At 62.9% G+C, this 25001-nt stretch overlaps 1 protein-coding gene across 2 annotated transcripts in view; it reads left to right on the top strand.

The window, feature by feature from the left end:
* Nucleotides 1-291: 291 nt before the first annotated feature.
* LOC116961474 (diacylglycerol kinase beta-like) overlaps nucleotides 292-25001 on the top strand; it is a 28492-nt gene continuing 3782 nt past the window's right edge. The window contains exons 1-25 of one of the 2 annotated variants that reach the window (XM_042796059.1): nucleotides 292-485; nucleotides 4271-4423; nucleotides 6772-7029; nucleotides 9043-9119; nucleotides 10265-10430; nucleotides 11210-11449; nucleotides 12092-12262; nucleotides 12646-12695; nucleotides 13267-13341; nucleotides 13454-13573; nucleotides 14576-14693; nucleotides 14870-14958; nucleotides 15421-15537; nucleotides 15684-15782; nucleotides 15937-16050; nucleotides 16142-16215; nucleotides 16344-16418; nucleotides 16507-16592; nucleotides 16807-16896; nucleotides 17315-17475; nucleotides 18969-19033; nucleotides 20078-20168; nucleotides 22919-23120; nucleotides 24629-24749; nucleotides 24839-24899. In XM_042796059.1, coding sequence (XP_042651993.1) covers nucleotides 6963-7029; nucleotides 9043-9119; nucleotides 10265-10430; nucleotides 11210-11449; nucleotides 12092-12262; nucleotides 12646-12695; nucleotides 13267-13341; nucleotides 13454-13573; nucleotides 14576-14693; nucleotides 14870-14958; nucleotides 15421-15537; nucleotides 15684-15782; nucleotides 15937-16050; nucleotides 16142-16215; nucleotides 16344-16418; nucleotides 16507-16592; nucleotides 16807-16896; nucleotides 17315-17475; nucleotides 18969-19033; nucleotides 20078-20168; nucleotides 22919-23120; nucleotides 24629-24749; nucleotides 24839-24899 — 2529 coding nt within the window. In that variant the 5' untranslated portion in view covers nucleotides 292-485; nucleotides 4271-4423; nucleotides 6772-6962. The remainder of the gene's footprint in view (nucleotides 486-4270; nucleotides 4424-6771; nucleotides 7030-9042; nucleotides 9120-10264; nucleotides 10431-11209; nucleotides 11450-12091; nucleotides 12263-12645; nucleotides 12696-13266; nucleotides 13342-13453; nucleotides 13574-14575; nucleotides 14694-14869; nucleotides 14959-15420; nucleotides 15538-15683; nucleotides 15783-15936; nucleotides 16051-16141; nucleotides 16216-16343; nucleotides 16419-16506; nucleotides 16593-16806; nucleotides 16897-17314; nucleotides 17476-18968; nucleotides 19034-20077; nucleotides 20169-22918; nucleotides 23121-24628; nucleotides 24750-24838; nucleotides 24900-25001) is intronic. The other variant, XM_042796050.1, reaches the window with a different exon arrangement.

The following is a 25001-nucleotide window of genomic DNA, read 5'->3' on the forward strand; positions in this document are numbered from 1 at the left end:
GGAAAGCCCTGCCGCTCCGGCGGGCTGGGAATTCATAATAAATGAGGGTTTGTTTTTTTTTTTTTCTTATCACGGGGAGGCGGCTCCCGGTTCTCCCCCACAGCTCGGCTGCTCCCGCCGCTCTCCCAGGCGCTGCCCCGAGGCCGGGGGCGCGGTCGGGGCGGCCGGGTTCTTCCCTCCAACTCCTCCTCCTCCTCCTCCTCCTCCTCCTCCTCCTCCTCCTCCTCCTCCTCCTCCTCCTCCTCCTCCTCCTCCTCCTCCTGTTTCTTCCCCCCCTCTCCGGCCAGCCGGCGGAGCGGCGGGGGCCGGGCCGGCTCTCATCCCCCCCCCGCATCCCCCCCGCCCGGCTCCGCCTCGCCGAGGGAGCGGGGAGCTGCCGGGCTGCCCGGCGAGCCCCGGGAACCGGCGAGCCCCGGAGCCGCCGCCGCGACCTGCCCGGCCCCGCCGGGGCTCCGCCGCCGATGGCATCGCGCTGCCGCCGCCAAGTAAGGGGACAGAGGCGGGGGATCGCGTGGGGAGGGAAAACACACACACACGCACACGGACACGGACACGCTGTGGGCTCGCCCCTTCCCAACCATGGGACCCACCCGCGCCCGGCTCGGCGGTGCCCGCCGCAACCCCCATCCCCCCCCCCCCCCCCACCCCGGCGCCCCGCACGGAGCCCCCGACGCTCCCCCGGGCTGTTCCCCACCCCGTCCCGAGGCTTTGGGGAGGTTTTGGGGCGGTTTGGGGAGCGGGGACGTGCGGTCAGGGAGAGGGACAGCGCCGGGGCGCAGGAACTGGGGGCCCCGGGTGCTCGGGTGGGTGGGGGGGGCTCGACCCGTGGAAAAAGCTGACCTAAGGGGTCGGGGAGGACAGGGCAGCATCCCCTTGTCCCCCAGGGTGGAGAAGATGGCTGCCACCGAGCCTTTAAGGCAGCCTGGGGGGGGCTCCGAGATCTTCACCGGTGTCTCAGCGTGTGTTGGTTCTCAGCTTTGCTGTAAAACCACGCATCTTTTTGATGGACAAAGAAACAGCCCGAGTCAGCCGTTCCCCTGCGTTGCCGGGCTGGAAAAGCTCGTTAGTGTCTTCCTCGTGAAGTAAAAATTGCTAGGGCCGTTTGCTTCCGAGGGCAGGAGGACTGAGGAGGTGTTCGGCATGCCCGGCCTGCGGAAAGAGGCCGTCTGCAACTTGTTCTTCAGGTTGTTTCGGGGGATGAAAGGGGAGAAGAACGTATTTCAAAGCCACGGGAAAGCAGCGTTATCCCACGCAAGGTGTGGTTAACGCACGGGACTCACTGCCACGGGATTCCCGTGGGGAGAGAGCTGGGGCTTCCCTGCTGCGCTGGCAGCGGGATGCCCTGGGTTTGTAGGTGTGAGGTGATGGAGCTGGGAGCCCGGGGGGGCGGAATCCCAGCCCACGGGGCCAGCCACTGTCTCCCCATCTGGCACGGGAAGGGGCTTTTCCCCAGGACAAGTTCTGGTTTGGCTGGGGCCCGCAGGGGAGGTGGCGAGGGGATGGCTCTTGCTCAAAAGGCGTCCCAGCTCAGGTCCAGTAGTCCTCTCCGCCCTCACTCAGCGAAACCATTCTCTAAAAAGGCAACACTAGTAAATCGGGAGGTTGTTGGTGTCCCCAGGGTGTGAGGCGGGCTGACGGGGCGGGGGGTGAGCTCCAGGGGGGCCGTGCTGGGTCCCTGCTGTCCCCACACGGATGGGCTGAGCTGAGCTCTCCCAGCTCCTGGTTGGGAGTCGGTAGGTCTGCAGACCGACCCCAGGGCCAGGGGGCCAGCCACGGCCACCCTCCTCTTCCCGTGTCACTACCCGGCTGCGTGGGAGAGAGCACCCACCAGACGAGAGCTGGTCACTGGCAGCAGATGTCTCCTCTCTCTCCAGCCTTGCCAGTCCTCTAACACAGCGGTCGGGGAGAGGGGAGCATCCCTTAGCGAAACGCTTCTTGCTTGCTTAAAAGCTGACAAGGAAGGATGCCCTGCAGCTGGGAGCAGGCGCAGAGGCCCAGTGAGGTGCTCCCAGCAGACGTGTGCACGCAGGGTTTGGGGGTTCTGCACCAACAACCCCCTCTGTGTTTGCTGGATGGCTGCCGAAGACCGGGGAGCGGGCGGCCAACACAACACACCTAAAAGCAGCTACTCCAGGTGGGAAGGAGCACTTCTCCTCCCATCGGAGGTGTTCGGGGCCAGTGGGCACAGGCTCCTGGGCGGCTGCCTGCCCGGGTGCTCCAGGCACCCCTTCCAGCACGGGCTCTGGTGCTGCAAGGGTGCTCAGCACCCAAAGAAAAGTTGGTGCGAGGCACCCAGACAGCGTGCCTGGCTCTGCGTGGGTGGGTAAAGGGCCGGGGGATTGTGTAGAGAGCAACAAGCAGGGATAATGGAAAAATCAGATCCCAAGTGTCCTCTTGGGCTGACAAAATGCAGAAAAGTGTGTTCTCCTGTCATTGCAGAAAACAGTTTAAGCGTGACTTGGTTGGGGTTTGTCTGTTGCAGTGGGACAGGAGGGATTTACACTCCACCCACAGCCTCAGGGGCCTCTCCTCAGTCCAACACAAAAATAGGCTGATCTTTCCAAAAGATGGGGTGGGCTGGAAAATGCCATTCCTGCAGGGACCCACCGTGCTTCTGCCCCAGGAAAAGACGTTGTGAGTGACTGTGGTTTTGTGGCCCAGGGAGGGGTGCAGGGAAGAGCCCAGCTTCGGGCTGTGCCATACCCCGCTGCTGTCTGAGAGCTACAGCTGCCGCATGTGCAAGCGTGCATATGCAAAGCAGGAGCTTTCCCTCCTGGTGCCAACACCTGAAGCCCAAGGAGCCAACGTTTTTCCTTCCCAAAGGGCATCAGAAGCAGAACTCTCCTGCGGGCAGGGCATGGGCTTGCAGCCCCAAACGCGGAGCCAGTCAAAGGCTGGAGGCTCTGCGGGAGTGGCTGCTTTTCTGCCGGCACCTGGAAGCTGCTGGCCCACTGCCTGTGCTCGCTCTGCCCCAGCTCGGGCAGAATTGGGTCTCCATCGCTAGCTCCTGTCCCAGTGCTGGTGGAACAAACCTTCCCAAACCTTCGGCAAGGCCTGCAGCACCGTGCTGCGTGCTGGGGGAGCAGCCCAGGGGCTGGGTCCTTCATCCTCAGCAGCTCGGGGGGGCTGGTGGGGAGCCTTTTGGGCAGGGGTGGTTGCCTGGGGAAACAGCTCCCCTGCCCTCCCGTTGCTGCTCCTGGGAGCCCCCCCCCCCCCCAGCCCTGGACACTGAGGGTGCCCATGGGTCTCGATAGCCCTTTCTCGTGGCTATCGAGACCTGCCCGTGGCTTGGCCGTGCTGCTGCCTGCCCGGGCCCCGCTTGCCAGCGGGGGCTGGCCCATCGCCAGCTCCAGCCTGGCATCTCCCTTGTTGACGTGAGTGTTTCAGGCCCTACATGGCCCGGCCCTGGCTCCCACTGAGCTGTGCCTCTGCCCGCACCCGCCGATGCTCCCCACGGCGTCTCCTTCATCACCCAGCCCTCGGCGCTCTCGCCTGGCCTCCGGGCTGGCAGGATGCTCCGTGCGGGGGCTTCCCGAGGGCTCTGGTCCAGCTAATCCCCCGGGAGGGTTTGGGAGGTGCTCAAAGCCCTCCCGGCTCCCCCCCTCTCCATCCTCCCCCAGCCACTTCAGCCGCCCTGAGTCACGCCGTGCCGCCGGTGCCGGCAGAACGGGAAAGCCCACGTGCACGGCTGGCGGGCACGGAGCGAGGAGGGGGAGAGGGGCCGCATCCCGGTAAGCGCTTTCAGGCAGGGTAATCCGGTGTTGTTTGTAACACTAGTAGGGGAGCTATTTTTAGAGAGAGGCAAATTTGATTTAATAGAACATAATTTGCCGCTGACAATTCAGAGGGCGGCCAAATGAGCAGCAGCTGGATTCCTAAGGAGGCTTTTTCCTGCCCTTCCTGAAATCCGAAGGCTGACGTGCCAGAAGTGGCATTTGTTATTTCAGCAATTGCTGGGGAAAAGCCCCTTGGGATGGCCCAATTAGCTCCGCTTTGCTTTCCTTCTATTGCTTCATGCCGTCCTGTATCCCGCTGTTAAAAAAAAAGCGAGGGATGCTTTTGCTGCCGTCCGCTGTGGGAGGGCTCGGTGAACCCGAACTCCTTTGGGCAGCTGGAGCCAGCCAGGTCCTCCCCTTTGCCTTTTCTTCTGCGGGCTGAGCTAGCTCTGCTCTCTCAGCCTTTCCTCGTATAAATTTAGGATAAAAATTAGGTTCTGATCAAACCAAACAGCTCATTTGCCAGGAAACAAAGCCTGTGTGCACTCCTGGAGGGTTTCTTACAGACTGAGTTCTTCTGGACCAGCCTCAGAGATATCTCGGGACAAACCCTTCACCCTGGAAAGGTGCAAACACCATATGCCTGCTTGTCCTTTCCTCGAGATGAAGATCCCCAGAAAAGCGATGCCGGTGTGGGAAGATGTTGGGTAGGTTTTTTCTAGCCCTCAAACTGTTGTGCCCAGCCTGTCCCCAGTTGGTGGCATGGGGACAAGGAGCCCCCTGGGATGAGCTGGGATGGCCGCAGGCTGGAGGCTAGTTGCCACGGGGCCGGCAGGGCCCCAGGGAGAGTTGGGGGGTGATGTTTCCCTCAGGGTTGTATGTTGTCCCCAGGTGAGTGCCCCTAGGGCAGAGCATTGCAGGCTGGTGGCATCGTCACCCCCCGCCAGCCCTGGGGCAGCCATCCCCCACCACCACCACCACCACCCCGAGCAGGAACAGCAGAAGTGTCTTGGGGGGGTCCCCAAGCCCCTGCCAGCTGAGCCCCCGCTGTGCTCCTGGCAGCCTTGGAAGCTGTTGTGCTGCAGCCAAGAAGCCCCAAGGCATGGGATGGGATTGCTGAGGACAGAAGCCCCAGTGGCTGTGCCCCCCACCCCCAGGGCTGTCCCCTGCTAGCAGAGGGAAGGGAGAGCCACGGGGTGGGGGGAGAGGGGCAGGAGCTTTTCTGGGCAGCAACATCTGCCCAGCTCTCGGAGAGAAACCTCAGGCAGCAGCATCGCCGGAAGGACGCGGCTTTGTACCCAGCAAAATTTGCTACGAGGCAAATCCCCTCTGCCCGCTGCCCGGCCCCAGGGGGGGGAGCAGCCCCCCAGCAGTGAAGCAGGGCATGCTCCGAGCTCCAGCTCCTGGGAGGAAAGGGCTGAGCGGGACTTCAGCACAGCTGTGTCCTTTAACTCCAGCAAACGCGTGCCCAGGGTTTGGTTGGGTTCCCCCCAGATGTGCAGTCACTCCACACACCTGGAAAACCCTTTGGCAGCCAGCCGGGTGGGTGCTCAGCCCTGTGCTGCTCCCTCAGGGGTCACCATCCTCCTCGTAGCCCTGAGGAGGGGTTTGCAGTGCTCCCTTCTCTGCCAACACAGGGATGTGCCCTTGGGCCGTGTCTCACCCTGGAGTACTTGCAGCTGCTGGAGTTAAAGCCAGGATCACGTTAGTAAAGAAAATTGGGTTTGCTGGGGACCGAGCAGCTGTGCTCCCCTGACTGCATCCCAAAAGCCCCGTGAAGGTGGTCACATCTCCTTGCCAACATGGGCTGCCCTGTGTGGCTAGGGTGAAGGAGAAGGTCTACCTCAGAGACTGGTGTGGGGGGAAATCCTGAAGTCGAGGAGTTAAGTGCCTGCCCTTGGTGCACCGCAATTGTAAATGTCCCTAGGGACACTGGCTGGAGTTGGTGTGGCACGTGGGACCCGGCAGCTCCCCCAAAATAACTTTCTCACCTTAATCAAATGCCTTTTCCCACAAATGAAGAGGCGCCGGGGGCAGTCCGGCCGGCCGCAGGGGGTGTGGGTGCTCCCTGAGCGTTGCCCCAAGTCGCGTGGCCCTTCCCAGCTCGCCTGTGCTCCGCTTTCTCCCATCCATCAGCTCAGGCCAGTGGAAACCGGGAGCCATCAGTTATCAGGGAGACAGCCCTAAAACTGAGATGAGGTTGCTCTCACCAGCTCCTTTGAAGAGCAGCCACTTCTATGGGTTGCTGTCCTTTTCCCTGTGACCAGTTTGGTTAAGTGAAAAAGCTGCTAAGTTTTGAAGCCTGCAAACGCACAGGCTGGAGGGGACCACTTGGTTGGAGGCCCTCTGATGCCTCCTCTGTGGCACAGGTTTTTCCCTCTCACCCAGTTTTGGATGTAGACTTTCATTTACAATGATTCTCAGTGGCGGAGCCAGCTAAAGCTCACCACCAGCTTGGGGGGTGGAGGCGCAGGCTGGGAGTTGCCACTTGTTCAGCTCCCCTGCCTCTGGGCCCAGGGGGCTGCGTCTTCTCTAATTAATTGCATCCTTCCTTCTGCTCCTATCATGCTGGGTTCCCCTGGAAAACGCTGGGGATAAATAAGGTGAGAGGCTCCTCTCCCTGCCCACAGCATCTGCCTTGCCTTTGTCGAGCCACACGCTCTGGCCGCCGAGAGCCGTGGCTGTCGCGGGTGGTACGGTGCCGGCACCACAGCAGAGGGGCTCCCCCGGGGACGCTGAACCCCGGGGGTGGTCGCGTGGTGAGGTGCTCTGTGTTCCTCCTCGTGCTCATCCCCCTTTCTGCCAGCCCCCCCGCTGCAGCCAACACACTCTCCTCTCCGTTCCCCCAGCATGCCTGGAGCAGAGGTTCCCCCACATCTGTGGTGGGGAGCCCTCCCCAGCTGGGAAAGCACCCTTGCACCCTATTTCTAAGCTCACAGCGGGGAGCCGTGGCAGGGCAGCGTGTGCAGGCAGGAGCCACCCTCTGCCAGCCGTGGGCAAGGCACTGCTGACTGCCCCCCCCCACCCCCCCGCTCTCTTTTTATCCCCACTCTAGGGAAGAAGGCGCTGACCGGGTGCTCTGAAGCTCCGGGGTTCGCTGCCCACGGGCTCAGCAGAATGGTGCCAGCCAGCCCAGTGCCCCCCGCACCCGTGGTGGTGCCGACGTGACCGGGACCCCGCCGCACCGAGCCCGGCACGCCGAGCGCAGCGGCTCGCGGCCCCTGCCCCGGGGCCTGCCGCCCGAAGATGAGCGATGGCGGGTGGATCTCGCTCAGCCCCACCGAGTTTGCCCAGCTCCAGCAGTACACAGACTGTGAGTACCCTGTGCCCCCCCCGCACATCCCCCCCCGGGGCAGAGAGAAGGGTTTTAAAGGTCAGTGCCTGACCGGGTGTCCTACACATCCTTGGTGTCCTCCTGGAGAACTAGGTGACTTCTTAGATTTTGGCTGGGGAGGCTGGGAAGGTCCCCGACCCCCAGCACTGGCTGATGGGGCACGGCAGGAGTCCCTGTGCCTGCGTGCCCAGGAGGATTTAGCTGAGAGCAAGCTTTGGGGGACGCACACATGAGCAAGGCTCGGTCCCTCCGAAGGCGGCTGGCTCCCACGTTCGTTAGCAAAGTGAAATGCCAATGAGGAAAGCAGACTGGCTTTTCCTAAACACGCGGAGCCGCTCAGCGGCTCGCCTCGGGTTGCCAACCCTCTGCAGTAATTTTCCTTAGCGCTTTTGCAGAGCAGCCCTCTCCTGCAGCTCCTGCTGAGGAGGGGAGGTTGGCGGCAGTGCCGCGGGGTCCTGGGGCCGCCAGCAGCTGGGGAGGGAGCCTGGGGGTCTGAAACCAGGTCCCTGAGGGTCCTGCTTGCTGGAGAGCTGGTGCGTGGGCAGCTTGTTGTGGCAGGTGATGGAGAAGTGGTGCAGCCCGGGAAGGTGCTGAGAGCAGAGCAGGACGGGCAGGAAAGCCCAGCCGGGACTGTGGGATGAAGGGAGAAGGGCTGTAAAATCTCTGGGGCATTGCTTTGCAGGGGTAGCATAGCTCGGGGGCGAGCAGGCTCCTGCGGCTGCATGGGGGGGAGGCAAGGGGGGACCCCATGAGGCCCCCCCGGGGCTGTCCTCGGGGCTGCTGCACATCACAGGGGTGAGGCGAGCCGGGTCAAGGCCGGGGGAGGCGCGGTCTCCCAATCCAAACAGCTCAGTGCAAGCTGCCCCCAGCCCCCTGCCCACCCGCCGGGCATCCCAGGCAGGGCTGCGGGCAGAGGTGTGCGCGCAGCGTCGCTGTCTGCGTCTCATCCTGCCTCTCCGTGGAACAGGCTCTGCTTTCTTGAATCACAAACCATAAAACACCATCTGTAATTCTGAGATTGGAACACATACAGCCTCTTCGTTTCGTTAATCAAAGTGTGGCAAGCAAGACTGCAGCGCGGGCAGCTGCCTCCTCCCTGGGAGGGTGACCTAGCACCAGGCTGGGGAGCAGGGCTCAGGGGTCCTCCCACGGGTCCTCCCCAGCCCTGGGGCCAGGACCCCCCTCCTTGAGCACGCACTGGCCCCTGGCTGTGCTCTGCGACCCCCCCCAGACCTGCCCCAGGCATCCCGGACAGTCGTGGGGGGAGCAGGAGCCAGCACAACCCCCTGCTTGGAGAGACGATTTCACAGTAGGTAACAGGGCTGATGTGTCTGAGAGCCTTTTAAATGGACATGCCTGGAGATATGTGTCTGAAGATTAGGGCTTCACGTTCCCTCCCCTTGAGCTTTTTTCCCACTTTTCCCTTATTTCTCAATTCTGGAAGGACTGATGTCCCTCCAGCTCTGAGGACACCCGCCCAGGGCAACTCACGGGCCATTTAGTACCTGTGTGGAAGTTTGCACAGAGCAATACTGTTCTATTTCTCCCTCCTGACACCTCCTGGAGATGCTGGTGGGCAGCCCAGGGCAGGCTCCAGGGACGGCTCGGGCTGCCGAGGCAGGCACCAGCTCTCAGCACAAGGGCAGCCGTGCGGAGGGGCTGGGACAGGGACAACCAGGTTTTGTGCTCAGCATCACCCCTGGAGCAGCTGGGACCAGGGAGCGGTCTGGGATTTCCTTGCCCAGCACCACAGCTTCGCTCTGGGCCTGCATTTATTTTTATATAGGGTAGGAGGAAGAGGGCTCATCCCTACCAGCCAGCTTTACCTATATGCCCTCCAAAGCAGCAGGGTGGCCTCTTCCCAGGCATGGAAGGAACCAAAAATTGCATATCTAGCAGATAAACTTGTCTCCACCATCCTGCTGGTGGTCTAATGGCAAAGATGGCAAAGGGGAGCTCACCATGCTCAGTGCAACGCCTTCATCTCCCCAGACTCCACCAAGAAACTCAAGGATGTCCTGGAGGAGTTCCACGGGGACGGCGTCCTCTCGAGGTACAACCCCGAACAGGTATGGCCCTGTCCCCTCCGCTCTCCCCCCACGCTGCTGGCAGCTCCCGGCCCCCCGCCAGCTCCCCCAGCCCAGCTGCCCCAGCTAAAAGCCGCCGGGAGAAGGCAGGTCTGCCTGTCTGCCCCCCCCCCGCCTCTCCCCGTGGGCGTACTCCGAGGACGGGGAAAGATGTTCCCACGGATGGGGAGCATCATTCCCAGACCCCAGGCACGTTCCCCACCCCAGCCATCCCGGGGACCGGGCTGGCCCTGCGGCCACCCCACTCCATCCCACCCCATCCCACAGATGCTGCCGGGTCCCCGTGGCCACGCTGCCGTGCCGTGCTGGCTGCAGGCTGCCTCACTGAGAGCGTTTTGGGGCATCTCTTTGCTAGGCAGAAGCCGGCAGGGATTTACTCTCTCTTCTCCCAAAACCCCCAAATGATTTTGCTGTTGCCACCTGTGGGAGGCTGGGGTTATTTTTTTTCCGAGCGGTGCTTTCAGAGAGACCTATTAGTGTGCCAGCAGGTCACAGCCTTTCACAGGGGCCATAATCACTAGAAATGAGGTAAACTGAGAAAAATCAGTGGGCTGAACATGGCAAGGAGGGGCAGCAAAACTACCCAGTTATTCAAGGGCACCGTGGGACCCTCGCTCCAGCTGGGGCCACGAAAGCCATCGGGAAGACAATGTCCCAGTGGGATGGGGATGCCCAGCGGGAGAGGAGGAGGCGAGGAGACCTCGGGAGGATGATAGACCCCAGGGTCTGGGGGTGGGCTGGAGGGTCCCAGGGGAGCGGGAGGCTTTCAGAGCATGGCTTGTTACACCCCTCTGCCTCAGACACCCCCAGCCTCCTTTGGCCCTGCCAGAAGGTCTCTACCCTGGCCGCCACGGCTCCCGTCCCTGCTCTGAACGCCGCTGGCCTGGCTCGGCCGCGCTGGCCCCTGGCAGCCAGCCGGCACTGGGGGTTTCTGGCCCTGTTACCTCTGGGTCCCCTTAGGCTCCCCTGCTGGGATCTGGGAAGTGGGTGGTTTTGTGGAGGGCTCTGCAGCTGATGTGCCCAGGGCACAGACCCACCCCCCAACCCCCCCCCCCCACTGCCAGCAGCTCTGCACCCCCGTGGCGTGCCTGGGGCACCTCCACCAGCCTCCTCTGTCCCCTCCCCAGCCCATCGACTACGAGGGCTTTCGCCTCTTCATGAAGACCTACCTGGAGGCGGACGTGCCCGAGGAGCTCTGCAAACACCTTTTCACCTCCTTCAAGCGTAAGATATGCCAAGGCTCCCCCGAGACGCAGCGCCAGAGCCCCGGCATCTCGCAGCTCAACACCCTCGGTGAGCCAGCCCTGCCCCTGCCACCCAGCCGGGCACCCCCGGGGACGAAGGTTGGTGGGGTGGCACCCGCAGGGGGTGGCATCGGGAGCAGCACACAGCCCAGTTCCACCCCATCTGATGGACAGCGTCCCAGGGACGCTGTGTCGCTCTGGGGAGGAGAGGGCTTTCCCCACGGTGGGGACCCACGGGGGGCACCATTGCAGTGATTCCTCCTTTCCCGCCGTGCGTTCAGAGCCTGAGTCACTCGATGCTGGCATCTCCATCCGGACCAAGGTGGCCTGTGCCCCTGTCACAGGTGTCGGTGCAGACGGCTGCATCTAGAGCAGGGGACATGTGCCAGGCACCCCCGCTTCTGCCTCCCCCGGCCCCTGCCCCGGCTGGATTCACAGCGTGTGGAGACATCTGCTGAAAGGACTATAAACTGCAAAAGAACAAGGAGCACCAGTTCCCCCGGGCGCTCAGCTGCTGCCTTGGAGCTCGGGAGTGGCAGTGGCTAGTGGTGGGGGACAGCTCCTCCCCGCCTGGTCCCGAGCACTGTGGTGGCCGGCACCCAGGGACAGGAGCGTGGCTGGGAGCTGCTGGGCCAGGCAGGAGGGTGAGGGGCTGCCTGCAGTGCCCCTCGGAGAGCCTCGGGACCAGGATGCCAGCCTGCTTTGTGGCTAGCAAAGAGGATCCCCGGGCGACTGACCAGCACCCAAGCAGGGTTCCTGGAGGAAGGGGCATGCCAGGCACAGGCATCCTTGTGTCACGCTGCCCATGGGCATATGTCTGCTTTGCAGGGATCAACGGGAAAACGCTCCTCAGCGCCCTGGGACGACACACTCCTGAGCCCAAGAGCTGCCACAACAACGCGGCTGAGCCACAGCCAGCATCCCTCACGCCAGCATCGATCCCCAATGCCTCCCCGAGCTGGTCCAGGTCATCCTCCCAGAAATCCACCACCGGCACCCCTTCTGCTCACAACTCCTCAGGCTCTTCGAAAATCTCCTCCGGGTCCCTTCTCAGCCCTCAGTCACCAGGTGAGCTTCCCGGTTTACTGAGCTGCCCCGTGCCCTGGCAGCAGCAACTGGTCAGGTCCCCGGTGCGGTGGCAGTGACCTTCCAAACTCGGCAGGTTCCTGGTGTCTTGACACCTTTACTTGGCAAACTTAAGCCACTGGTGCCATCCCACAGAGCCTCCGTCAGTCAATGTCTTAATTACCTGGCAGCAGCTCCTAGCAGGGGGGGCGGTGGAGGGGAGGGCTGGCGGGGGCCCCTCTGCCAGGAGCAGCCATCTGCTGAGGGCTGCCGCCGGCACGGGCGGCCGTGAGCATGGGCTGTCCCCGCACCCCAGCGAACCGCCCCGCCGCCCGCCGACCTTCTCGCTCCTTCTGGCTGGGTGCTTGTCCCTGGCAGGGCACGTCCCCGGGGGCTCCCACTGCCCACCCTGCCCGCACCTGGGGTGCCAGAGGGGCAGGGGTCTGCCACCCAGGGACCGACTGGCAGTGCCCAGCCCTGCTCCTGCGATGGCACCCGGTGTCCCCTTCACGTGCCCGTCCTCCGTGCCCCGCGCAGAATGGGTCCCTGCCCTGGAGTTCGTGTGCTTTCAGCCCCGTGTCCTGGCTGGGGACAGCTCCCCGGCCCCGCTGTGCGTGGCCTTCACCCTCCTCTCCCTGCCCGCAGGCACGAGGAGCGCGGAGAAGAGGTTACCCTTCAGCCTGCGGAAGAGCCACAGCTCCCTGAAAGCCACCCCCCCGCCGCCCCCCACCCCCCTGGCCCAGGTGGTGCACCTGAAGGACATCGTCTGCTACCTGTCCTTGCTGGAGAGGGGACGGGCAGAGGACAAGCTGGAGTGTAAGTGGGACCCTGGGGTCACGGGCTGCCGGTCACGCCACGTGGGGAGGGGGACCGGTGGCTGGAGGCATCACCTGGGGGGTTCATCCAAGGAGGGGTGCGGGGCTGGATGCTCCTGCTCACTTTTTAACGCTGAAAGGTTAAAATCGCTTGGAACACCCGTTCAGCATCGCCCCTGTGCTCCTGCCTGCCGGCACCCGTGTCTGGCAGAGGGGCAGCCGGGGGGGCCGTGGCTTTGCTCCGGTGCTCCGCAGCCCCGTACAGGCTCGGGCCATGTCTCACCCCGGCTGCTCCCACCCCACAGCCCCAGCACCGAGCACCGGCTGCCCAGGGCGCCCCGGGGCTGGGCTCTAACTGGCAGCCGTCTTCTCCTCTCCCTCCAGTTATGTTTCGCCTCTACGATACTGATGGAAACGGCCTCCTGGACAGCTCGGTAAGCCTTCCCTCCAGGGCCGCCTGCGGGGCTGGAGACATGCAGGGCCCTATTTGGGGTGCCTGCTCCCCCCGGTGAGGCTCTCCGAGCTATGGGAAGGGAGGAGGAAGGCGGCAGCATTTGCTGCAGGGCTGGGCCGTGGGGCTGAGGGATGCATGCCAGCTCTGCAGCATCCAGCAGCAGCTAGAAAAAATCCACCCACCAGCAATTGTAGCTCTACATCAGGTCACGGTGTTTCAGAAAAGGAAAAATCGTGCACAGCTTCCCCCTCCGAGATGTTTGTTCTTTGTCCTTTGGGTATCTCCCTTGAAACCCGTTGCAAATAGAAATCTGTTTTATCAGAGCAGTTTTTCCAAGGGAAAATCCACTGCAGATTTTCTGGCAGATTTTCAAAGGAGAAAGCAGCACCCACTGCGAAGTGGGGTGTTGCTGACCCCCAGGGCAGCCTCGGGTGTTTTGGATCATAGACCTGACACATCCCTGCTCGGGGCGGGGGGGCATGACACTAGACACACCACTCATGCCCAAAGCCATCCCTAAACACAGGGCACCGTTGTCTTTCTGTGCTCAGGAGCTGGATCGTATCATCAACCAGATGGTGCACGTGGCCGAGTACCTGGAGTGGGACTCCACCGAGCTGAAGCCCGTGAGCGCTGGGGCTGGGGGCAGCCGGGGGGCTGCGGGGGCTCTCAGCTAGAGCTGGCAGCTAGGGTTCATGGGTGGCATCGCCACGTCACCCTGTCCGCTCCCTCCTCCAGATCCTGAAGGCGATGATGGAGGAGATCGACTACGACCATGATGGGACCGTGACGCTGGAGGAGTGGATCCGGGGTGGCATGACCACCATCCCTTTGCTGGTCCTCCTGGGGATGGAGACGGTGAGTGCCCACGAGGGGACCTGCTTCCGCCACATCCAGCCCCCCCGCCCGCTCCCAGAGGAAAGCCCCGGGGCTGGCGGCAGAGGCCGGTGGCGATGGAGGACGTGTAGGGACCACGGGAGGGCACCCTGTCCCCAGCAACGGGCCACCCACCCGTCCAGCACCGCTCAGGCCCACACCAGCCCCCGGCTCCCCAGCCCCTGCAGACACCCCCCAACCTGCCCCTGCTGACTGGCCTTCACCCCCCAGATCTTCACAAGCTCGGTTTTGAGCTGCGGTCGATGCCAGCTGCCATGCCCAAGCAGGCTGGGTTTGCTCCTTGCTCTTGTAGCACACCCTGGTTCGATGAACGTTTAATCAAAAAATCAGATGAGCACCTAAAATGCCAGCTCCTCTCCTGGGGTGAGTTTCCAAGAGCAGAGGTGGGGTGGTTTGGGACCTTCCTTGTTTCCCTGTGTTGTTTCTTCATCCTTTTGGGCTTCATTTCATCGCGGTGCATCCCTGGCCGTCAGGTAACAGTCTGCAGGGAAAATCTGGGTTTCTGCTCCCCGGTGCCCATTCTGGTGTTTGCTTCCCAGGGAGAGACAATGGCAGGGAGGTCTTCTGGCAGGAAGATTCAAGAAAAGGGGGAATTTTAGGTGGCTCTGCAAAGCACTTGTGCCTGGACCCAGGTGGAAGAGGCTTGCTTTGATCACCCCGTGGCGGCAGTGTCCTGGCCCCAGATATGGAGTCACCGTCCCCGTGGCCAGGCTGCGCCGAGGGGCTGTGGGGAGCCAGAGCTTGGTGCCAGGACATGCCCGGGGAGCGGGGGGATGCGGCAGCAGGGGGAACGCCGGAGAGAAGGGGAGCAGGGGAGAGCCCACAGTCCTGCTGGGAGCGAACTCCCACAGATGCACTGGGAGCTTTTATGGGGCAAAAAGCTGCTAAAAGTGGCGGGCTGAGTGGGCTGGGATCCCCAGCGAGGAGTGACCCCCCCTCTCCTTCTGGTCTCCTGCCCCACAGAACGTGAAGGATGACGGGCAGCATGCCTGGAGGTTGAAGCACTTCAAGAAACCTGCCTACTGCAACTTCTGCCGCACCATGCTGCTGGGGGTCCGCAAGCAGGGCCTCTGCTGCTCCTGTGAGTCCTGGCACCCCATGCCCCCAGGTCGGGGTGGCCCCCGCCCCACCCCTGTGCCCCGGGGATGGGGGGACTTGTCCCTGTTGGTGCTGAGCCCTGTGGGTGCTTGCAGGGTGAGCGGGGAGGGGGCAGCGCCCACGCCGGGCGGTGATGCTCACCACCTTCTCTCCCACCAGTCTGCAAGTACACCGTCCACGAGAGGTGCGTGTCCAAAGATATCGCCTCCTGCATCAGCACCTACGTGAAATCCAAGAGAAACACAAGTGTGAGTAGGCGGCTGGTGCGTTTCTGAGCCAGTGGGTCTCTCGTGGAGCCCTCCCAGAGGCAGCGCTGCCGGCAGCAGCTGGCCCCTTGGTCTCCTGCCCTGGTCCCCCGTGGCATTTCCCCCTGGGATTTGCCTCCTGGGTCTTGGGCAGCAGCTCATGGGCATTCCCAGCATCCAGAGCCCGGCAAGGCAAGGCCCTGTCCCCAGCCCCTGGGGACCCGCAGGAACCCTGGCCCCAAGGTTTGCCGCAGCATTAGGTGAGGGGCGGGTGTCCCTAGTGTGCTGCCATGGAGCAGCACGGAGAGAAGGTGGCCCCGTGAGGGGCTGGTTTGCATCGGTCAGCATCCCTGCACGACAAGCCTCCCTCCGAAATCACAGCGGGAGCCCTTAGCAGAGAGGAGATGCGTGGGGGTCGGTGTCTGCAGTGCCCCCCCCCCCCCCCCCCCCCCCCATGCCTTGTAGGTGATGCAGCACACCTGGATCGAGGGCAATTCCCCTGTCAAGTGCGACAGATGCCACAAGAGCATCAAGTGCTACCAGGGCATCACCGGCCTCCACTGCGTCTGGTGCCAAGTCACCGTGAGTACGCGGGTGCGGGGGGCCCTGGGGTGCATCCTGCAGCTCACTCCACCCAGCTGGGCCCCGGGGGAGGAGAGGCTCACAAATGGCCGGGTGTCCCCTGCCCAACGTCCCCTTCCTTCCCGCCCCCCCCCCCCCCCCCCCAGCTCCACAACAAATGTGCCTCCCACGTGAAGCCGGAGTGCGACGGGGGCCCGCTGCGGGACCACATCTTGCTGCCTTCCTACATCTGCCCTGTCGTCCTGGTAAGTGCCCCGCTCCCCGGGGGCCGGGCGGTGGGCACCTGGTGGGGACGCATCAGGGACCTGGCAGGACATCGCCGGGGCTGGCCTGTGTGCCCTGTCTGCCGGCGCTGCCTTCCCAGGGCAGCACGCGCATCCCTGCCTCTGTTCCCCAAAGGACAGGCAGTCCCACTGCCAGAGATCAGAGAGCGACTCCCCCGCCAGCACCAGTCCCGAGGACAACCAGGGCTTCAAGTTCAACTCCACCACGGTGGACGGGCAAGGTCTGCAGGTAGGTGCCCACGCCGGGCTGCCAGCAAGCTCTGCTGCGGGTGCGCGCTGAACCCCACAGCGGCCAGGCATTCGTGCTTTCTGCCCTCCAGATCAGCCCCCGGCCCGGGACGCACCCCCTCCTTGTGCTTGTGAACCCCAAGAGCGGAGGAAGGCAAGGGGAGCGGTAGGTGGGGTCCTGCCGAGGGAGAGCAACCCCCCAGGGTTGGGGGCTGCTGGTTCCCCGGGCTGCCCCAGCACCTCTCCTGCAGGGGAACTGCCTCCACAGCATCCCTCGTTCCTCTCTTTTCCAAGGGTCCTCCGGAAATTTCACTACCTGCTCAACCCACGCCAAGTGTACAACCTGGATCGTGGCGGGCCCACACCAGGGTATGGAGATGCTGCGGCCGATCCTCCGCCCGCTCCCGCCAGCCCCGGCTCCCCCACGTCACCCCTTGTCTCTCCTGGTTTTCTCCAGGCTGAGCTTCTTTCGGGACACTCCGGATTTCCGCGTCCTGGCCTGCGGAGGGGATGGCACGGTGGGCTGGATCCTGGACTGCATAGGTGAGCAAGGAGCGGCCGTGCTCTCGCAGAGCATCATCCACCCACGTCCTTGGTGATCAGCTGCGCTGTGGGTTCCTGATACTCCCCCCGGCGAGAGCAGGGCAGGGGTTCTGCCAACAGCAACGCCTGCCTGGGGTGCCAGCCGAGGGGGGACGTGGAGTGGAGCGGGGAATGAGCCCTTTCCGCCCCAAACCTCTTTCCCCTTGAATTGCAGACAAGGCGAACTTGGTGAAACACCCACCGGTGGCCGTCCTGCCCTTGGGAACGGGCAATGACCTGGCCCGGTGCTTGCGCTGGGGAGGAGGTGAGGCCGGGCAAGCATGGCCTGGGGGGTGGCCAGCCCACGGGGACCATCCAGCTTGGCTGGGTGGGTGCTGTCCTTGGGGGAGGGAAGGCCCCCGGGCTCTTGGGATGAGGCCTGAGGCTGCATCTCAGCCCTGCCGCCTCCTGAAGGTGCCTCCTAACCCCTTTCAAAAAAAGCAGCCACCGCTTTCTATAACCCCCACCAGCAGCAACCTTTTTCCTCTGGGAGAGCTGTGCCGCTAGCTGAAATCTCTGCCACCGCTGCGAGGATCAGCAGGGCATCTCACCAGTGCTGCAGCAGCAGCCCCAGGCTCCCCTGGGTGCTCAGCACCCAACTACCTCCGGCCCCACGTGACGTGGCTGCGCTCCCTTTCCGCCTCCTCCAACCTCCCCCAACGCCCGCCTTCTTGCCCGTACAGGCTACGAAGGGGGCAACCTGATGAAGGTCCTGAAAGACATCGAGCACAGCACGGAGGTGATGCTGGACCGCTGGCAGATCGACGTCATTCCCAGTGACAGAGAGGCCAACGGGGATCCTGTCCCCTCCACCATCATCAACAACTATTTCTCGATCGGGGTGGTGAGCGCTGTGGGGCAGCGATGGGTCTTGAGGGCAGCCCGGGGCACAGCACACATGCATTTTCAGCTGGAGAGAGCAGCCCAGTGCAGGGCTAGCGACCGGTGCCCAGACCGTGCCGTGCCCACCGGAGCCACCCAGCCACGGCAAAGCGGAGGGAAGAGCTCCGGAGGCCAGCGGAGCAGGGGAGCTGTCACCTGGGTCCCCAGCACAGCCACGGCCTCAAAACCCACCCAGATCAGAGGATTCCCAGGGGCACTTCCCACTCGGCCGGTGGGAAACGCCTCGGCTGCTGTGAAGTCGCTGGAGCGAACCAGCCCGGCGGGTGCACTCGGGGGGTGCCAGCCCCGCACACTTCCCTCCCTGTCTCCTCCTAGACTCATCCTGAGCCCCCTTCCGAGCCAGCCCTGACTTAATTCCCAGGAGCAGGGGCTGGATCCTGGTGATGTTCCTCAAAGATCATAAAATCCTGTCTGAGTGTTTGGTGAAGCTCTACATTTGAGCTTGAGTCTCCCAAGCTGGGGGGCTCTCCCTCCTTACTCTTCCTTGCTCACGTTCCCAACCTCCCTCCATCTCCTAGTGTTCTTTTTCTAGTTTTATTGTAATCTGTAAGGGCAGCACTTAAATGCATAAACAGGCATGGAATCTCTCTCTTCCCAGCCAGGAATGTTGCAAGAGCAAGTGTGCGAGGAGATTAAATGAGGTTCAGGGAAGTTTGGGGAGGGGTTGAGATCGGCTGGACACCCCACCTGAAGCTTTTGCCGAGGTGGTACCCATCAGCAAAGCCCCGCTTTGGTGCTCGGACCTGCGTTCCCTCTTGCTTTTCTAACCCAGGACACTTAGAGAGCCCAGGGAGGGCGGCAGCCCTGTGCCACGGGGGCTTTCCCCAGCTCCAGGGGTCAATCCTGGGAGCAGCAGGGCTTTGGGGGAATGGCAAAGTAGAAAGAACTCTTCCCAAGTGCTTGTAGCGTTTTTGTTCCGGGCCGTGGGTGCCCAAGTGGTACCACCGCAGTGTGGGTGACCCACCCAGCAGTGCTGCGGGGTGCTTCTCACTTCACATCAGTTCCTGCTAATGCCTGGTGGCATTTGGTGACGTGAGTCGGGCTGAAATGCCCCGCACCCTGTGTAGGAGAGGGCGCGATGAGTTTCAGCAGAGCTGCCACCCTGGCAGGGGAGCTGGCAGGGTGCAGGGTCCTGGGGTGTCCCCGGAGCCCCACTGCCCCGCTGGCAGCCCTTCCTCAGCGTCACCTCCATGCAGAGCCCCTGTGATGAGGGAAGGAGGCCAAGTGCGCTACTTAGGTCTTGCTTAACGAGCCCATCTGGCTGGGGGTGCCTCCATCGCCCCGGCCCTGTGCCCCTGTGCCATGCGGGGGGCCGGCGGCGCGGGCGGAGAGCTGAGCCCCCGTCCCCTGGTGCATGCCCCCGGGGCGCAGAGAGGGAGGGTCTCTTTCCCCGCTGTGCCAGCGACGACAGCTCTGCGCTCCCTCTCCCCACAGGACGCCTCCATCGCCCACCGCTTCCACGTCATGCGAGAAAAGCACCCTGAGAAATTCAACAGCAGGTAAGGGCTGCCTGCGGGGTCCCACCCCCCCAAAAAACGTGGCTGCAGGGGGGATGCCCCACCGCTGTCATACACCACAGCAAGGGGGTGTGCCGGAGCCTGCTCCCCTCCCGCCAGGCTCCTCTCCCCCCTCTCCCCCCAGGACAGCCCCGGGGGAGACGGCACAGTGTTCGTCCAACCTTTGGGGACGGGCAGGGGACACCCCAGGCATAGCCGGGGGGCAGGGGCCAGGCACCGTGGGGGTCTGGGGTGCTCCTTAGGGCCTGGGGCAGTGTGGCAGGCTGCTCGAACTTGGCCACGCACCCAATTACATTAATTTGTGCTTTATAATTATCACCAAATTCCAGGACTGGCAGAAGCAGGCCAGGCAGCGAGGGCAGGGCAGGCAGCAGGTCTCAGCTCGCTCCCGCTGTGCTCGGGGTGCCTGGAAATGGTGCGATGGCAGCAGGAGCCGTGGCTTGCAACCCCTGTCCCCACGTTCAGAAATACCTGCTAGAAAAACCCCAAATGGACCAAAGCGTCTAGCTCTGCTCTGAAATTCAGGTCCCCTCGGCTCACAGCTCCCCCTCGAAGCCTGGCGCAGTGACTGATGCAGGGGATGAGCCACGGTCAGAGGCTGCCTGGCAGGGTGCCGGGAGGGTGAGAGGCAGGGTGCTGAGGTGGGGGACGTCCCCTCCATGGGGGTACCTGTCCCCAGAAGCCCCGCTGAGAGGTGACAGCCCACGCTCAGATCTGCTGAGAGCTGGTGGAGGCACCCCGTCCCATGCTGAGGGACCACCCAGCACCCTCATCCTTCCCCTCCGCAGGGTGTCAGAGCCAGGTCTGCCTTGAGCCCTCCCCCCCGTCCCACAGCACAGCTCCCCGGGGCCATGACACCGGTGGTCCCTCCCCACGATGGCTCGTGTCCCCATGGATGGCTCGTGTCCCCATCACAACAGCTCCGGAAAGGCTGTGGCAGCCCAGCCTGCCACCGGTTGGGTTGGGGGTGGCTGGAGCAAGGCACCGCTTCCGAGCAGGATGCTGTGAGGCATCTCTGTGCCCCAGGATGAAGAACAAGCTGTGGTACTTCGAATTCGGGACGTCGGAGACCTTTGCGGCCACCTGCAAGAAGCTCCACGACTACATCGAGGTGGAGGTGGGTTTCCTGGGATGGGCCCTGGCTCCAGCCGTGGCTTTTTGGGTGGTGTCACCCCCCGGGTCCCTTGGGCAGGGCATTTGGCTGCCTGGGGAGAAGGTGCCGTGGCAGCTTTGGCCTCTTACAGCGGTAGGAGGACGCGGTGGCTGGCAGGACCCGCTCTTCCACCGCGCATCGCTTGCTGCAAAGCCAGCCAGCTGCAGGCAGAAGAATAGCCCTGTATTCTTCCCCCTTTTCCAGCTGTATTTGAGAGCGTGCCTGGAATATTCTCGCTGTAAGCTCCATGTCTGCTCCCAGCCCTCGTTGGATGACATGGAAACAGCCTTTAATTAGAGCAGGGAGGAGGGCGCGTGGTTGCTAAGAGCGCTGTCATTTCTCCGCCAGTGCTGGGGGGTTTGGGCCCTGCTTGGCTGTAAACTTCCGCCTCTCCTTATCACTGGATAAATGACCCTTTTATAACTTAGGCTTGAGGGCGAGGGGAAAAAAAAAAAAAAAAACTACCAAAACCCATTGCTTGCTGCCAAGGGCTGGTGCAGGTCTGACCAGGCGGTGGGAGCGGGGTTGCTGGCGAGCAGAGGAGAGTGGGCAGAGCCCGGGGCGCTGGCCGTGCAGGGCGTGTGGTTGTGGGCAGAGGGACTTTGAAGCCTGTTTCTAGGCAGGGAGTTTTCAGCTCTTCCCAAAGCCCGAAGGGAGCAACCTGTGCCCTCAGCAGCTGGTGGGAAGGGGCAGAAACAGGGGCGCGGCCGTCTCGCCCCCTTCACCGCCCACACACCAGTGTCCCGGGGCAGATAAAATCCACATCTGTGGGGTTCAGTGCTGCTGGGGACGGGCCCGAGGTGCTCCCCTCTCCTTGTGAGGGGCTCTGCACGCTGCCCACCGAGCGTGCGTCGGCACCAGCTGCGCCGTGCCACCAGGAAAGCGTTAATCCCGCAGTATTTGAAGTTGAAAGCGGCAGCCTGTCCTCCCTCCGGCTCCCAGGCAACTGTCAGCCTTGCAGAGAAATGGCAGTTTTGTTTTGGAAATTGGCACTCGTTCCCCTCCAGCTCCTGGAAATGAATTTGCTTTTTTCCCCAGCTGCAAATTTCTACTTCCAGCATCGCTGCCAGTGCACCGTCAGCTGCCCCTGCTCAAAGAGCCCATTGTAGCTCGCTGGCACGCTGACAGGGGAGGGCTGCACAGGGAGAAATCGCTCCCTGCCCGCGTGCGCGTGGGCAGGCGTGGGCAGCCGTGGTCCTTGCCCCCCCGCACGCCCCCCACGCAGGAACAGGCTTGTGCAGCATCCCTGGAAATACTGCAGCCTGGGCAGCCCACTCGCTCCCATCCCACTGCGGCCGGGTCAGTGCCTGCTGCCTTGCAGGCAGGCAGGGAGGGTGCCTGTGGCCGGGGGCGACGCTTGGTCCAGCCGGGCGTGGGATGTCTTGTCCACTCCGTGAGGAATCGGAGCCCTCTCCCTCGGTATTCGCTGCTCAGAGCATTAGGATCTTTTCTGTTCCTGCAAACCATAATATCATATAAGATGCATTGAGGATGGAAGGATTTACATCCTTTACAAACCTTGGAGAGACAGCTCTTCATTCCCAAACCAGAAGATTCCTGCCTTTTGCTTTCAAGGCGAGGCTAAAAATAAGATCTTGGAGCATCAGGGGAGGCAGAGCAGATCTGAACATACAGAGACGCTTCCTCGTGTGCACACCCAGCTCCACATACGTGCGGCCGGCATGCTCAGTGCTCACCAGCAGTGTATTAAAAATAATCTCAAGACCTTCACTCTTTGCTAGAGGAAAATAACTGGAGCCAAAGCAGCAGCGGGGGTTCGTCAGCCCATTCGCATTCCTCTCGGCAAAGCAAGAGAAGGCAGAAATGCCAGCACATCACCAAAATGCAAAGAAAAAAAATCTGCTGGTATTTGCTGAAGTGTAGCGTGGCAGGTAGAGAGCAAATACATAAAGGAAAGTACAAATTCTCTAGAGAAAAGACAGCTGAATGGGAAAGTGGCTGCTTCCTCCAGAGGCTTCTAGAAAGGGGATCCAATGTCATCCGGGTAGCGTGAGAGTGAGAAGACCTGGAGTTAAGAAGTGCATTTCCATGGCTGCTGTTTTCAGTCTTGTGGGAAAGCTGCAGGCAACTGATATTTTACCTGTTACAGGGAATTTTCGGCTGGGGCAGTCCCACTGTATGACAGCAAAGCTGTGCTGCATGCAAGTGCACTGCCTTGCCGTTTTCTCTCCAAAACCAGACACCTCTCCCTATCGTTTCCTTCCAGCCTAATTTCTAGTTCCCAAATTGCGCTTGAAGACAAACGGGTTCGAGTTAGTTTTGGGGCAGCCAAACTTTCTGATTCTTTGGGTACAATTTGCACAAGGGGAGGTGGGGAAGCATGCGCTGAAGATGCTTGGATGGAGGTCGCTCCAGGGCCCAAGTGGTGTTGCATCCTATTTCAGGTCACAGGAACTGAGCCTGGCTGAGGTTTTATATAGTCTCATAGGAATTTGGTTTTCGAAACTGCTGTCTTGGACGTGTAGTAAAATTAATATCAAAATAGAGGGGAAAGCAGCGCAAGGAAGGAGAGGTGGTGGGTTGTCAGCCCTAGGAAAGGAAAGCCAGGGGGTACTGCCCGTGCCCCTCTGGGGCAGGTTTGCTCTGGGGACCGTCCAGCAGCACGCCGTGCTCCTTCGGTGGGGAGGGGAGGGGGCCGGACTCCCCCCCCCCCCCCCAGCCCCACAGCCTGATGCTGCCCGTGTGCCTGGCAGTGCGACGGGACCCTGCTCGACCTGAGCAATGCGTCCCTGGAGGGCATCGCCGTCCTCAACATCCCCAGCATGTACGGCGGCTCCAACCTCTGGGGCGAGACCAAGAAGCAGCGCGCTTACAACCGGCTGGGCAAGAAAGCGCCGGAGAAGCTGCACGCCACGGTGGTCACCGACGCCAAGGAGCTCAAGTTCTGCGTGCAGGGTGAGCGGCGGGGCCCGGTCGGGGTTTGTGGGGTGTGTTTAGCACGGGGGAGCTGGGCAGCCGCCAGTTCTGGCTGCGGCTCGGTGCCCGTTGGAGCTGGAGCGACAGCGCTGGGAGGGGTTGCTAGCAGCTCGCTGTCTTTTGGGGTGCTGGGGTGACCGCAACAACGATTCGTCCAAGCTGGCGGACGGTGGCTCTGCCCGCCTGGGTGTAGCCCAGCACTGCATTTACCAGGGCTGGTTTATGCCACGGTGGCCAGAGAGGACGTGGCTCCCATGCCCTGCCACCCACCTTTCCCCCCACCCTTCTGGGGTCACGGCTCAGCAGGTGCTCGGGTGGGACCCCTCGCCTGGAGGCGTGAGGCTGGGCGGCCCCTGGCACCCCCGTGGGGCTGGCAGGCAGCCGCTGCAGGGCTGGGCACCCGCTGCTGCAGAGGAGGAGCCGGCAGCCGAGCTGCGGAGCTGGCACCGATGGCTTTTGTGAGCATCTCTTCAGGCTGCGCCGCGGCGCTGCCAGCCCGGCTGCGGGGTTTCGGGGGCAGCACAGGCCCCGGGCTGTGCCCCAGCCAGCACCTCGCACCCGCTGCTGCCACCGCCGCCGCAGCCATCCCCCGCAGGCGCAGGCAGGGTGCGAGCAGCCCGAAGAGCTGGCAGGGTTCCCCGGCTCCAGCAAAATAGGCCAAGCGCCTGTATCTTCCGCCCACCGCCTCCCACAGCCCGGGGCTGGGGTGGGAAACAGTCCCCCCCTGCCACATGGCTGCCAGGGCGGCGGTGTCACCAGGCTGTCACTGGCTGTCCCTTGCCGGGTGAGGAATGGGCAGCGGGGAGTGGGGCAGAGCAAAGGCCGGTTCCGAAGGGTGGTGAGAGGCAGCGGGCTCGCTCCCCCTGAGCACAGCCCCGCTGGCGGGTGGGCAGGAGGGCATGGAGGGGCTCGGGGGGCTTCTCCTGGCGGGGGTTTCCACCAGAGGTGAAAGAGGGGACCCCAAAGGGAGCGAGAGATGGAGCGAGTTGCCCCGGTGCCGGGCGCTGGTGGCCGGGAAGAGCAGGAGGAGCTTGGAAAAGGGGCAATACCCTGAGGTTTGAGCAGGTAGATCCCTCCGGGTGAGAATTCTGCTGTGCATGCCGGCTCCTGGGGGGCTGCAGTGCCCCGGGACACCCTTGGGGGGGGGGGTGTGTCTGCTGCTGTTTCATGCAACACTGCAAACAAGCGGTTGAAGAGCTGGTGAGGATCCAGGCTGCCACCCTGCAGCTGTGCGGGACTGGGTGTGCTTTCAGACCTGGAGTATTTTTGCTCCAGGGATTTTGGACAGGAGCATTGCTCAACACTGCAAATGCCTAGCTCTGTGGCCTTGGGGACATCAGGTCACATCCCCCACAGTGCCACCAGCCCCGCTGCCCTCCGGAGTGGCCAGCAGCCCCGCTGTGCTGGCCCTGATGGTTCAGATGATGGCAGAAGGCCAGGGATCCTTGGGGATGGGGGGGACTGACTCCGATCCCTCTCCCTTGCAGACCTCAGTGATCACCTCTTGGAGGTGGTGGGGCTGGAGGGCGCGATGGAGATGGGGCAGATCTACACGGGGCTGAAAAGTGCTGGGAAGAGACTGGCCCAGTGTTCATCTGTCACCATCAGGTATTTGTCCCCATCCCAGCTGAGCGCCTGACCGACGGCGAAAGCTGGTGCCTGCGTCACCCTGCGTTCCCTCTCTTTGTGCCTTGCAGGACATCCAAGCTGCTGCCCATGCAGGTGGACGGGGAGCCCTGGATGCAGCCATCCTGCACGGTGAGTCCCCAGGGAGGGGACAGCTCTGCTGTGGGCAGCTGGGGCGGGCAGGGGCTGGCAGCACGGCGGGCAGCCTCAGCTCCCCACGCGGCATGGCAAAGC

The sequence above is a fragment of the Tyto alba genome, unplaced genomic scaffold (assembly GCF_018691265.1).
Source record: "Tyto alba isolate M040663 unplaced genomic scaffold, T.alba_DEE_v4.0 Super-Scaffold_10, whole genome shotgun sequence".
NCBI classification, from domain to species: Eukaryota; Metazoa; Chordata; class Aves; order Strigiformes; family Tytonidae; genus Tyto; species Tyto alba.